Below are 14,985 nucleotides of genomic sequence, written 5' to 3'. Positions count from 1 at the left end.
AAAAGATTATATAGATATTCGATAACAAAATGGTAGTCAATTTAGAATCTTGATCTAGAAACTTCTCTTTTAGTGGGTTCATTGAACCTAAGAACTGAAATTGTGTAAAAGAACGGCAAATTGAGTCAAATTCGCTTAGTCAGTGGGAATGATAATTTCAGCTTTAAAAAAAAAAAAAAGTTAAACTCGCGGAAAAGGATATTTCTTTTTGAAAAGGGGTTATTAGGACTAACTTTGAATATTCAGGATTTGTTTACGTATCAATATAGTATGCAGTATCAGAAATGTATAATCTAACAGTATAACCTACCTGTCAATTAATTCCTTTTGGGTCCAGTGATTCCTCTGTCTTTTCAAACGTACTAGTAGGGACTACGATCACATCTTCGTTATATCGCCGTATTCTTTTGTTGCAGCGAAGCTGGTTAGTAACAATAATAATAACGATAAAGTTTCCCATTTCTTTAGCTATTTTGGTCTTAATGCGGGAAAACAGATTGAGCAGTTGTCATTAAAGGAAAGCGATGAGTGCTCGACTGAACTTCTCTCCTCGAAATAATATTTTGAAATTAAGATGCATTCATTCCGAGACGAAGTGATTTTGTACTGCCTTGTTTAAAATTTATCGACGTACTTTGTTCTGAAGGAAGTACCGCGAATCGAAATATAAATAAAATGTATCCTGAACACAAGAGCTGAACTGAATCTCTTTATTTATAATATTTGGGATTTTTTTTTAAATACTTTTCGTGCGGCTAAGCTCGACTTGTGTCCAGTGTACATTTAAAGTATACCGGTAATTATAGCTAAAAAAAAAATGAAGGCTGAACTATTAATAGGTTCACTTCTCTTTACGATTTGTGATGTGCTTTAGTTCTAAGTTGGACGAACGCGTTATTCATTTGGAACAACTTTTGAAAATTTTTAACCTTTGGGAAGTTTGCACTAAATTTAAAAAAAAAAAAAAAAAACTTAGGTCCTTCTTAGGCATTCTTTCCTGGCGAAGAAAATTCATTCCTCAGTTTGCCGCTCTAACAGCGCCATTTTTCGATTTGTTAAAGAAAGACAAGAAATATTGTCTAACTGAGGAATTGCTGAATAGATTCCAACAATTGAGGGAATTGTTGAGTGAGCCTCCAGCGCTCAGTCAACCTAATTTCGATCGACCCTTTCACTTATTTTCAGATGCGTCACTAGAGAATTTGGCCGGCTATCTGGCTCAGTATGATGATACTGGAGAACTCCTCGTTATCGGATATGCAAGTAGAAAATTAAAGTTATATGAAGTTTCCTATTCGATCTTCCAACTGGAGTTGCTGGCAGTGTTGTTTCTGTGCGAGCATTTCTCGTATTATATTTTAGGAAGAAAAGTCACGGTCCATTGTGACAACAGCGCAGTGACATACGCTTTTACGTTACAGAACTTAGATCCCCGAACCACAAAAATTTTATTAAAGTTACAGAGGTTCGATCTTCGGTTCGAGCACATTAAGGGAGTGGACAATAAAATAGCCGACATATTAAGTCGCAATACTCCGGAACTCCCAGCCGAACCTGAAGAATACCATGTTAATTTTGTCTGTTATGATGAGAGTACGTGGTTCACTGTCAATGAGTTAATGCAAATGCAAGCGGGTGATAAGTACTGTAACGAATTAAGAGCGAAAATGTCAGACAGTACCGATTCTCGGATTCGTCTAGTAAACAATTTGGTCTATATTCAAAATTTAAAAACGAAACATTGGCTGCTGGTAATCCCGGAGTCATTAGTTGAGAGAACGATTAGGAAAGTTCATGAAACGGGGCACTTTGGTGTTAGTAAATGTTTGAAATTAGTCCAAGAATTGTTTTTCTGGAAAGGACAAAAACGTACGTTTCAAAATTTCATTAATAATTGTGAGTTGTGTGCCCGAACGAAGTTCTCCAATAGAATCATCGCTCGTGAGGATCTGCATATTGAGGCAGATAAGCCACATTCCAAATTATGCATCGATCTCGTGGGGAAATTGCCATGTAGCTATGGATTCTATTATATCCTCTCAATTGTTGATGTCTATTCACGGTTTCTGTGCTATTTACCGTTAAGGACGGCCACAACTGCTGAGATTGTTCGGACGTTAGAAAAGGAATATTTTTACCTTTTCCCTTATCCAAATTTTATTATATCCGACCAGGGCCCACAGTTCCTCTCGAACACGTGGAAGACTTACTGTAATGATCACCAAATTCAGCACATTTTGGTCTCGCCATACAACCCTTCTGGGAATGGCATAGTGGAACGTTCGCATCGAGAACTCAATCGAATTATTCGATTATTGTGCAGCCATAACCACACTAAGTGGAAAACAGTGCTAAAGCTGGCACAAGACTTACTAAACTATTCTTACAATAGTACCATTGGATGTACGCCTGCTGAGGTGTTCATTTCTTTTTCGGCTGCTGATAGATTCAGAGAAAAATTTCCATGGCCTTCTGAATTGAAAACAGTAGAAAATTCTAAACGGCATATTCAGGTGGAACCCCGTTTATTATCCAAACGGAAACGGAAGTCGCAAAATAATGTGATTGAAATTAATGAAATGGACTTGGTGATGGTAAAAACGCATTTTCAATCGGATGCATTTAAGAAGGTCACACACAAGTACATGCCTGTATTCACGGGACCTTTTGTTGTGATTCGAGTGCATCACAACTCTGTTTCTTTAAAAGATTTGGAGGGGAGAGAAGTACCGACTCAAAATTTATCAAATGTAAAGTTGTTCAATTGCTCTCCAGAAAAGAGAAGAATTGTTAAAAGACTTTAAATAGTCATATAAAAAAAATAAAAATAAAAAAAATGAAAGAAAAAAAATGTTAAAAAAAAATTTTAAAAATGTTAATGTTTAAGTTGTTAATTTTTTTTTCTTAAAGCCGCCGGGAAAAATGTAACAGACCGATTAACGGTTGTTTACATTCTATTTAAGTTGGCTCCCGGATTGTAATGTTTACCCGTATTGTAATGTGTACCGCAGCGTTCAAGTTGATTCGTGTATTGTAATTCTGCACCCGAGTGCCTCCAAAGATTCGTTTTTTTTATGTTAATTTGTTTCACTGCCAATGAAATAAATGGCACAAAAGAGTTTCTAGTTTTATATGCGATATGTAAACACATATGAGATACGCAAACACACCAATAATTCACCGCAAAATTGTTTTACGTTACGGTAATAATTCCACTCATTTACGGCTTAATATAGTGAAAATTTAATTTACACTCTTATTCTACTTAAATTTACTTTACCTTATCCGAATATCAATCTAAAACAAGTCTTGGGGTACAGAAAATTTAACTGCTCGTGTTAGTTTGCTGTTTTCGTTGTTCATCTGTTATGAACGTAGCGATTATTTCTGGTTACTACCGCAAGAGGGCATTCGGATCACTATTAGAGAAAACGAAATGTTAGAATTCTCAATATGGCGATTTCGTTGTGAGTTGATCCCGCCGTCTCTAAGGAGATTCACAAACAACGGCCAGACAAAATCAAAGGAACATTTAAAATTTTAGTAAACATGGTTATCGGTAAGTTAGAAATTGGAAAATTATATAGATATTCGTGATCTCTAAGGTTAGATTCTTGTATCGATATGTATTTATGGTAAAATTGTGTTAATTACAGTCGAACATATAATATTGAAAACCGCGTTTATTAAGGTCTGGTAACGCGAAGATGATGACGCAGTGAAACGCCGTTTTACAATATAGAAAGAACGATGGCTTAAGTCGGTTCCTTAAAAATAGAAATTCTGTAATCAAAAGTGTAAATTTTGGACGTTAATCTATTATAAATTATTTATTGGAAAACCTAACTTAGTTTGGGAGGAAAAGAAACACTGAGGAACCGACAGAAATGAAAATTTATTGAAACAATTTTTGGCCAAAGCCATCGAATATCACTTCCGCCATTACAAGTAATATAAAGTAATGGGGCAGGAAGTGTAGCAGTTGGAGTTCATCTCGTCGGGTAAAGGGACCAAGTCCCATATTCAATAGGACGTGGAACGATTATCCGAAGAGATAGATTGCGACGTGTAATAAATAGGTTTGGTAACCTATTCCGTCCCGTGAAGCCAAGGATCCAGGTGACAAGGACTGAGAGGAATATCTTGTAGGAACCCCCATCGATTTGGTAATCTCTATCCATTTTATCTTATTTCTTCTTGTTCCGATCATAAACAGATTCATTAACTCATCAAATGGAGTGCTTTGAAATAAATATGTGTAGTTAAAGTGAAGGGCGTTACGCGTTTAGACAGCTCATCTCGTTACCACTCAATAGAATGATATTATAAGAATATGTGATCAACATCAAAAATTGTTGGTGAACTTTACTTTAAGCGCACCGCTTGATATTAATCTTTTCCATGTGAGAATTGATACGTTTTCCTTTATTGTTAGATTAAGTAATGTTTTGCTCTGAGATGTCATTTTAACGTGTGCCTTGCTAAATAATGTATTTAGGTAAAACTTAAATTTAACGTGTCCCATAATATACACTTCAATTGCTTGTTTAGGTTAGTTAGATTGAACTTATGTGCTGACGGTTAAATTTAACGTGTCCCATAATATACACTTCAATTGCTTGTTTAGGTTAGTTAGATTGAACTTATGTGCTGACGGTTGAATAATGTACTATTATTTTGTCTTGTGATATATTTCGGAGAAAATATATCTAAATTACTTGTTTAGGTTAGTTAGATTGAACTTATGTGCTGACGGTTGAATAATGTGCTATTATTTTGTCTTGTGATATATTTCGGAGAAAATATATCTAAATTACTTGTTTAGGTTAGTTAGATTGAACTTATGTGCTGACGGTTGAATAATGTGCTATTATTTTGTCTTGTGATATATTTCGGAGAAAATATATCTAAATTACTTGTTTAGGTTAATTAGATTGAACTTGTGTGCTGACGGTTGAATAATGTGCTATTATTTTGTCTCGTGACATATATCTTGGGGGAATACATATTTTGATTGCTTGCTTAGGTTATGTAAATTGAACTCGTGTGTTTACGGTAAAAATAATGTCCTGTTATTTTGTTTCGCGATATTTTTTTTTTATTTTTTTTTTTAGAACATGTATTTCCAATTTCGTAGGTTAGGGATTTGTGTAGGTTAAGAAATTATATTTTGAAAATGATTTCGTCCAGATGACTCGGGTCTTAAATGTGAAAAGGATTTTGGTAAATTTAGGATAGTAAATATATCGGTTTGTCATTGCTGTTGTCTCATGATATGTAAGTGCATACTCGATCTATGCAGATTTCAGCTAACCTTCAGTTGTGTTTCTTTTATTGGTTTATATTTAAAATCTTGTTAAAAATACGTGTCCGTACGAGACTCTGTCTTGGGAACATATTTAGTTTAAGGGTGCCATTCACGCGTCATGGAATTTCTTATATATTTGCCTCTATGCAGATTTCAGCTAACCTTCAGTTGTGTTTTCTTTTTATTGGTTTATACTTAAAAATCTTGTTAAAACACGTGTCCGTACAAGACTCTGTCTTGGGAACATATTTAGTTTAAGGGTGCCATTCACGCGTCATGGAATTTCTTATATATTTGCCTCATCGGAAGTCAGCGTAGCTAACTGATGCTCGACTTTACTGATAAACATATATGTATTTATACTTAGTTAATTTGTCGTTCTTAAACACAATCTAAACTTATCAGGTGTCCATTGCTCTTGAAAATTTATGACATTATAGTGTGAAGTTAAAAATGATAATAATGTTGATAATGACGTTCTAATCTCTCATAAAATATGTAAACCCTGGCGTAGAGAAGTAGAAGTAGAGCATTTTTTTTTCTTTCATTTGTAAATACATCATCTCATTAATAGTAGATTTTTTTTTTGTAGATGTATTAGGTACGATTGATACATGCTACTGACTTGTGCTAGAGTGCAACGATAATGTAGTAGCAGTCATGTAGGCTTATGTTGTTGCCTAATTTCAATAATATGGACAGGGTTATGAATGATGATCGTCTACTTAGCAGTAATTTTAATAATGGTAATGTCATTTCGTTAAATGGATACTTAGAGCATATGGACTGTCGATCTCGAGTGATCGCGAACTGAATATATTGTAAAGACACTGAAGTGTGAGAATGGATACGACTCTGATGTTAAGTCAATGTATTAAGATAATATCGTAATTGTTTGAAAGTACTGCGATGTAGGCAAATATTTAACCAACTTCATTCTATTGTTCTTGATAATTACAATGTAACTGTTGACTAATTGGCACAAATAAACATCACGACCAAAATTTCAATTTTATAATTTCGAGTACTGCTCATAGAGTTAAGCATATGTGAGTTTGATTTTTTTTTATTCAATTTCAGTTGACGACGTTGAGTGTTTCATCCCGATTAGCCACTTAACAAGAATTTGGAATCTTTTGATAAATTTGTTGCGCATGTTTGAATTGATTTTTTTTCCTTCTTTCTTCAACTACCGTAATATTTGGGCTGTTATATTTGGCGAAAGCTAACATAACTTAAACATTAAGTTTACATGGTTTATTATAAATTGGTTTACTCTTGAGATTTTCTCATCCCTGAAAAAAAAAAGACTATTATTGATCGGCGACCCTTTGCTATAATATTTGAAACCAAGTGTTATAAATTGGCGATCCAATCCAGGATTTGCCTGATATGTATTCATTTCTTTTATGACCGTAAAGTCGGTGTGTTTTAATCATCGTTTCCTGTGCGAGGCCAACTAAACAGAAATTATTTTGAAGGAGAAAAATATAGATTGTAAAATGCATATTTCTAACGCAGTAATTATTCCATAGTAATTTGTGTTATTAGTAAATAAAATCATTTTTGCACTATAAGAACATTGCATGTAGTAAATATCGTAGTTTACTGTTTGCATACTATGATTTAGGCATTGAAATTCCAACGTGCTAATTACTGCAAAACACTGAGCTATTTCCATTATTCTTTTCTGTCTTTCCATGCAAATAATTACAGATATGTGGTCAGTTTAGAAACATTCGAAACATTCATTCCGTCTCATTCCTCTAAGAAGCAATACATCGAAACAGAGTCTCAATTCTGGATTTACGAATAACTACCTTCATCCTGCCATTCGGCTTTGACCATCAAGCAATAGGAAGTACTTGTCGTTATAATTTTCTTTCTTTCATATGCTTTACAAAATGAATCCGATCATCATTTGTTATAGGTTTCATGCAGCTCGTCTCCAGAAGGAAAGTCTTCGAAAGCGTAACAAAAACAAATAGTATCTGTAGGTTAATAAAGTCGTCTCAACTGGACTACCAAGTGTCTTCTAGTGTAAAATATAATGGAAAGACTTATTGGTGCCGATCTGTTCACACACTCTCCATATAAGAAGCAATGGTTTACTATAGGCTGGTAGATGCCGTTCATGAGCCATTCTCCAAACCCACACAACATGGTATATCAGGATTCATCACTTCAAACGTCTCTCTATACAGGGTATAACAAAAGTACCTTGCTATATCCCAACTTTATGATGCACATACGAAAGAATGTAAAGAGAGCAAAGCTACTGGAAACGATGTATTAGAATCTTTCAAATCTGAACCAAACCTGCTCCGGTTCATTACCAAAATTACAAAATATTGAAGTAACAAACACATATTAAACTTATATGTAGTGAAATGTACGCAGACGTATGTAACTAATATAAACAAAAGTTAGTTCATTCAATCCTATGGTTATGTCATTACGAGAAACTATATGCTGAGGAAGTTACGCATACTGTCGCAGCAGCATTTTTTTATAATTGTCTAATCGAGTTAGTGAAGCCTTTCTATTCTGCACGCTCATTATATTAAACAATGGTAAGAGAATATAATATCCTCAAAGATTACGTGTACTTACCTTCGTGAAATACAGCTACAAGTTGTTACAAACATACTAAGAACAATAATATATGTACATCCATAGCCACGCTAACTGCATACTACCTATATAACAGAAACCTCAATTACATCCTACATATATAATAGAAACCTCTGTTACAAGGCAACCAAAAAGGTTCTTGCCATTTTAGAGGAGTCATAAACAAAGAGCAATACAGTGGAGGGTACGTACCTTTAGGTTTCGAAGTAATCTCCATCAGCATCCGACATGTTTTGCCAACGTTCCTCCAGCTGCACAACACCGTGGTGATAAAACTCGGCTGTCGTAAATACAAAGTCCATGAGAGCGTTCCGCTGGTCTCCATAATTTGAGAAAGATCTCCCACTGAAGTAGTTTTCGAGAGAACGGAAGAAGTGGTAATCTATTACTGCAATTTCGGGTGAATATGGGTATGGCACAGTGTCTTCCAGACGAGTTACTGAAGGATCTCCTTTGCCACAAGTGGTTTAGTATTGTCGTGTAGGAAGAGCATACCCTTGTGACTCACAATGCCGGCTCCTTCTGCCCTAATACACGGTGCACCCTTTCCAACTAGAGGTCAGCAGTTATGGTCTGACCAGATAGAAGCAGCTTGTAATGCACCACTGGCCGAAAATTCCACTATGCAGAGAGCATAACCTTTCGTGGGTGCAGAGGTGGTGTGAGGAACAGGATCAAGTGGCGACAATCAATGTCTGGCACGCTTGGAAGTGTCATAGAAGACCCAGTTCTCGTCATCAGCGAGCAAACGATCAAAGGTGAGTGTGTTCAGGTGCCGACTGAGCAAGGAGAAACAGTCATTCGTTGTTCCTTGTTGGCTCCGACAATGTGTAGGATACCCACTTGCTCAACTTAATGACTTCCCTATCCCATGCAGATGCAGTCTGACTGTTTCAGCGAGAACATGGAACCTTTCTGCAAGTTCATCCTACCTTAGACTACAGTCCTCGATAGCTTCTTTCAGGGCCTAGGCATCCAATATCCGTTGTCGTCCATTGAGAGGTTCATTCGAGAAGTTCACATCTTCCGAACGGAATTTCTGCAACCGCTGCCTGACGGTTCATTTTGACGTCCTTCTCTTCAAATGCCTGGTATATGCGTCGACTTGATGCGGCAGCTGGCAGACTTACTTTAAAGCCATACAAGAAACATACACGAACAAGCTACTTCGATATCTCCGTTTCTCTTCGATGCCTGTATTACTAAGGGTCGATGGTCAGAGTTACTTTCGATCACTTGCCAAATACATGCGTCATTTCATTTCCTGTCGGTGAGCGTATGATTAATGGGACTTGAAAAACTGCAAGAACCTTTTGGTTACATTGTACGTGCATCCTACATATATGACACCTATTACATGCTATGTACATAACTATCGTCTACATATAGGTCTACAGTCTATAAATATTGCTACATCCTATATCTAAGATCTACAATCTACCACTAAAACTAAAGTCAAGTCTACATAAAAATCTATATCTAAAACTAAATTGGAATTAGAATGCTCACTTGTAAGGACTTCTTCATATCCACTGGGAAAAGTTTGGAATCTTAATGAATGTCTGTAAAGAGTAGGAAAATTGTAAGTTATTAAATTAACTGTCATGAATGTACTAATTATCATTTGTTACAGGTACTTCATTTTAAGGATAGTTACTTTTTTATTCACCTTGTGTTAATTTGTGATTCTGTATTCTGATGCTCTTGTTAAACTTGCAACATATGTTGTTTAATCATGCATTTCTCTTTCAGCTTATTTTCAGAAATAATATTGTTATTAGAATTGTAATTTGTTGAGATCCTTGTAATCAAATTGTACAACAGTCATTTGGTGATTTCCTCTTTCTGTCGGAAACGAAGTTAACCCGTATTTTCCGAGTTAGTCAAACACATACTGCGACTCAAAAAGTTATTTACATCACTCCACCGTAAACGGATCTGGCGGTCCGGGAAGTACATTTTGCGGTCTACAACATAACAACAATGGGGACCTGTTCTGCGAAGGGAAGCAGGATAAGATGGCTGCCTTCACTGTTCCTGAGTGCCTTTTGCCTGCTTGCTTTCTTTGGTTTGAAGAATCGAAGTCTGTGGCAATTGGGCTACGGAATTTCTATACCGAGTATGGCAAAGGTTCTCCCTCTAGGTCTCTGGTTTATGAATGACTTAAGTGTTGCACTAGCTTCTCCCACTGAGCTCAGAGCAAGAATCTACGCCGCAGTTCATGAAGTTACGCCCAACAGGCTTTTGCGGGAACTCCAAAACCAGCTCTGTAAGTAGTCTGAATAAATTTCTATAAATTTACAAAGTTGTATAATCCTTTTTGAAGCACCCTGTATATAGATATATCATTTAAATAAAATTTGGTTATTAAATATCATACAAAAAATAATTTTCACGAAATAAGGAACATTTAAATAATTTTGAAGAAGAAACTCCAGTTCATTTCGAAGAACACAGAAAAGTAATTTCCCATATAAACAATTGAGTTTCGTTTCAGAGTTTGAAACTACAGTAGACTACAAAACTACGGGAATTCAATACTCAAGCTTGAAGTAATAGGTACATACAGTGGCGAAAGGTGGTAAGAGGCCCTGAGGCCCGGCCTACCCATTTACTTTCAGAAATCATAATTTATAATTAATCCATTTTCTTTGCACAGAATGATGATAATTTCTAAATAGAAAAAATGTTCGATAAAGAAATCATGGTTGGCACCACTGCTGGGAGGCTCACCGAGCAGTGTCTCAGGTGACAGTAGAACTACCGCCAAGCTACTCAGAAAATCCCGCGAGAGAACGTCTTGGAAATGACGTTTTCTTCACCAGCGTATAACCTGCGAAAGAGACCGGCCTCAGCGCTTATCGACTTTCGTTTCTACCTACTAGTTTCTCTCGAGACCTGGGGGAGAAGCTGAACTCCCACCAGGCGCCTCCCCAGGTGGCGGATAGGGGAAGGCCTCCTAGATATAGCAGGTACCGAAAAATTCGGGGCGGACCAAATCAGCCCTGTTGCCTTGCAGTTGGTAGGAGGACTTACAAAGGCTAAGGGAAGACGACCCTGACAGAAAACTCCTGGTCCTCCAGGTTGGGGGTTGGGCGCAGGGCTAACAACCTTGTCTCGAAAAAACAAGATGTTCAGAAAACTACACCATTGCCTCGGATAGGACAGAAGAATGGAGACGACGGGAGAAAGAAAACGGACCTGATACTGGCAACCTGGAATGTACAAACAATGTTACTACCTGGAAAAATGGAAGAAATAGCAAACGAAGTCACAGAGCACAAAATAGACATAACCGCAATTCAAGAGATAAGGTGGCACAACCATGGGAGAATAGATAAGAAGAACTTCACAGTCTACTTCAGTGGCACACCCACAAGAACAGGACAATATGGTACAGGCTTCATAATATGGAAAGAAATAAGAAAAAGCGTATTGCAATTCAATCCAGTAAATGAACGCATATGCACATTAAGGATCAAAGGAAAATTCAGAAATATAACCTTAATATCAGTACACGCTCCAACAGAAGAAAAAGGTGAAAAAGAAAAAGAAGAATTTTATGATTTACTGGAGAGAACATGTGACAAGATAGCCAAATACGATATGATGATAATTCTAGGAGACCTCAATGCGAAAATAGGAAATAAAGACACGGTTGACAAAGTTACTGGAAAATATTCACTCCACGATGAAAGTAACCAAAATGGAAACCTACTAAAAGAATTTGCAATACGAAACAAAATGACCATTAAAAAAAAACACCTATTTCCCGCACAAGAGAATACACCTTGGAACATGGAAATCGCCAGATAACAACACTATAAACCAGATAGATCACGTCATCACCTACCAAAGACATGCTACATCGATAACGGACGTAAGATCACACAGAGGATATAACTGCGACTCTGATTACTTTCTAGTTAAAGTCAAACTCAAAGAAAAAATAAGCAAGATGCAAAACACTCAAAAGAAAGTAAGAAAAAAAGTGGAACGTAGATAAATTTGAAACAAAAGAGAACATACAAGCTTATGAAAAAGAAATAAACAAAATAGTGCAAAATTGGGAAACAAACGAGAGAACAACAATAGAAGAAAAATGTGAAAGGGTAGAGTCGGCGCTGAAAGAAGCAGCAGATAATACAATCGGACAGAAACACAAGGAAGAGACTAGAGACTGGTACGACGAAGAATGTAAGGATATAATAGACAGAAAGAATAAAGCAAGACAAAAACTGCTACAGAGAGAAACACGAGGCAACTATGAAAGGTACAGAGAGAGCTAAGAAAAGAAGCTAATAAAATGTGCAGAAGAAAGAAGAGGGAAAAAATGAAACGTGAAATACAAGAAATAGAAGAATTGAGCACACAAAATGAAGCAAGAAAGTGCTATGCAGCAATAAAGAGAATAAACAAAGACTACTTACCAAGAAACATAGGATTCAGGGATAAAAGTGGAGAACTGATAGGAGATGAACAGAAGATACTACAGAGATGGGTAGAATATTTCCAAACACAATATGGTGAAATTGATGAACAGAACAGCTCCAGTGAGGAAAGAACTCAGCAAGAGACAGATAATACAGACAGTGATGACAATGAGAATAAACCTGCAAAAGAAGAGGTGGATAAAGCCATCAGAAAACTACGAAACAACAGATCAGCAGGTGAAGACGAAATAGTAGCGGAAATGCTAAAACACTCCGGAACCCGAATGAAAGAAGAAATACATAGACTGATAGAACAAATATGGGAAGAAGAAAGGATACCAGAAAAATGGAAAACAGGAATAATCATACCATTACACAAAAAAGGAAATAAAACTGAATGCTCCAATTACAGAGGAATCGTGCTGTTAAACACAACTTATAAAGTTCTGACAGGGATACACTGGCTTACAGTGGTTTTGGTGCCGGGTGTTTCTTAGCTGATTTGAAGTAGAATTGGGACGCTGAATCCAAATATGGCGTTAGTTTTCCCCTAACAGCTTTAGTTTTTGAGATATAGGAATTGCAAGACTGACCTGCTACAACGTTGAAAATTGCATAGGTGCTGTTTTACTGTAAGTGAAAAGAAAACTATGACATTTAAATCTGTTATTTGGAACACTTTGAAAATAATGAAAACCATATAAACACAAACATCAAGTACATAATAACTCTGTAACTACATTTTATAATAGTTTTTATGAATAAAAACTCAAATAATTTGTTCAAAACGATCTATTCAACACTTCGGAAGTTTCGTTTTCGTGACATCCTTGAATGTTTCTTTGCACAGTCTCTTTTTAGGTTCCAGCAGTAATCTGCCATCATATGGGCATCCCATCTTCCTTGGTAGCGGTCCTCCATTGTTTTAATATCTTGGTGAAATCTTTCACCTTGTTCTTCACTCAGACTGCCTACGTTGTCTGGGAAACGGTCCAAATGGCTGTGCAGGTAATGAATTTTGATACTCATATTACATCCAAGTTTTTGGAATGCATTAAGCATCTGGGTCACTAGCTCAACATAGTTATCAGCTTTATTATTGCCAAGGAAATTCTTGATAACTTCTACAAATGAGGTCCAAGCTCTACGTTCAGTCTCATTCATGGACTCCACGAAAGCCGGATCTTTCATGAGTTGTCTTATTTGGGGACCATCAAATATTCCAGCTTTTAATTTTTCTGTGCTGATCTGAGGTAGCTTGTTTCCCATGTAAGCAAAGCACGGCCCGTCCTTATTTAGCGCCTTTACAAACTGCTTCATCAAACCGAGCTTGAGATGTAGAGGTGGCAAAATGATTTTGTCACACTCAACAATAGGCATGTTAATAATATTTTTCTTACCAACAACCATGTCGTCTCTCTGCGGCCACTCTTTTTTTGACCAATGGTTTGCTTTGTCTCTGCTATCCCACAGACATAGAAAACAAGGATATTTTGTGTAGCCACTTTGCTGTCCAAGAAGAAAGTTCACCATCTTTAAATCCACACAAATCACCCACTGATGGTCCTGATATTTAATTTTTTCCATAACCAAAGCAATTGCTTCATATTCTTCTTTCAGTCGTGTTGAATGAGCGATTGGAATTGAGCCATATTTATTGCCATTGTGTAGAAGGACGCATTTTAAACTTCGCTTGGAGCTATCAATAAACAGGCGCCAATCATCTGGATTGTATTCTGGAAGACCCATGTGTTCTAGGAGACCTCTAACATCGTGACAGAATACGAGATTTGTGTCTTCAGTGAAAAATGGTAAAAACTCCTTTTCCCTTGTTCGGTAGAATGTGATTTTAGTTCCTTGTTCTAGTACGTTTTTCTCCTTCAATCTGGAAGCAAGTAATTCAGACGATTCTTTTGAAAGATTAAGGTCCCTAACTAGATCATTTAGCTCATCTTGATTAAACTGTTGAGGAATTGTTGACATTCCCTCATAATCACTGTCACTTCCATCATCCATGTCACAAGAATGTTCACTACGTTCGTTTTCAGTCTCACAAAGCTCTGGCAAGTGGTGAAACGTTGGGATTGGTATATCATCGGAATGAACAACTGGACGTCTTGCTGAAGGCAGATCAGGATATGTCCACTTGTTCCGGTTATTTCTATTCATACCCGTAACATTTACCAGGCAGAAATAACAATCATCAACATGGTTTGTGGGTTCCCTCCAAACCATTGGAACACCAAACTTAAGACTTTTTCTTTTTCCAGTTGTCCACTGTCGCAAGTGTTCAGTACACATTTTACACACAATATGTGGAGCCCACGTTTTATCTTGGTCCCCTAGGCGTACACCAAAATATGCATGATATGCTTTTTTTACAAAGTCACTGATATGTTTTCTATTGTCTTTAAATGTGTACTCACCACATATGTAGCAAAACACATCAGGATGGTTAACACAACTTCTTCGACTTGAACTCATTTTATGTTCAGGCCACTAACACGGATGTTAAATATAAAGTCTTAGTATACGCGATACAAGTTATGATTTCAGAACAAAACTCACATGTTCCAACATGTCACTCCACCTGCAAGACAACAACTACGA

At 36.6% G+C, this 14,985-nt stretch overlaps 1 protein-coding gene across 1 annotated transcript; it reads left to right on the top strand.

Annotated features, from left to right (window-relative positions):
• Positions 1-11,191: 11,191 nt before the first annotated feature.
• LOC145667940 (protein CFDP2-like) lies at positions 11,192-11,758 on the top strand. The gene has a single exon (XM_081735365.1). It carries the CDS (start codon positions 11,192-11,194, stop codon positions 11,756-11,758), a length of 567 nt encoding a protein of 188 aa, XP_081591491.1.
• The last annotated feature ends 3,227 nt before the right edge of the window (positions 11,759-14,985 follow it).

The sequence above is a fragment of the Thermobia domestica genome, chromosome 13 (assembly GCF_964235325.1).
Source record: "Thermobia domestica chromosome 13, izTheDome1.hap1.1, whole genome shotgun sequence".
NCBI lineage: Eukaryota > Metazoa > Arthropoda > Insecta > Zygentoma > Lepismatidae > Thermobia > Thermobia domestica.
This window is presented reverse-complemented; position numbering and strand designations above follow the sequence as displayed.

Coding starts and splice junctions, on each gene's coding strand:
- LOC145667940 (XM_081735365.1), top strand. CDS start 11,192: ATGGAAGAAATAGCAAACGAAGTCACAGAGCACAAAATAGACATAACC.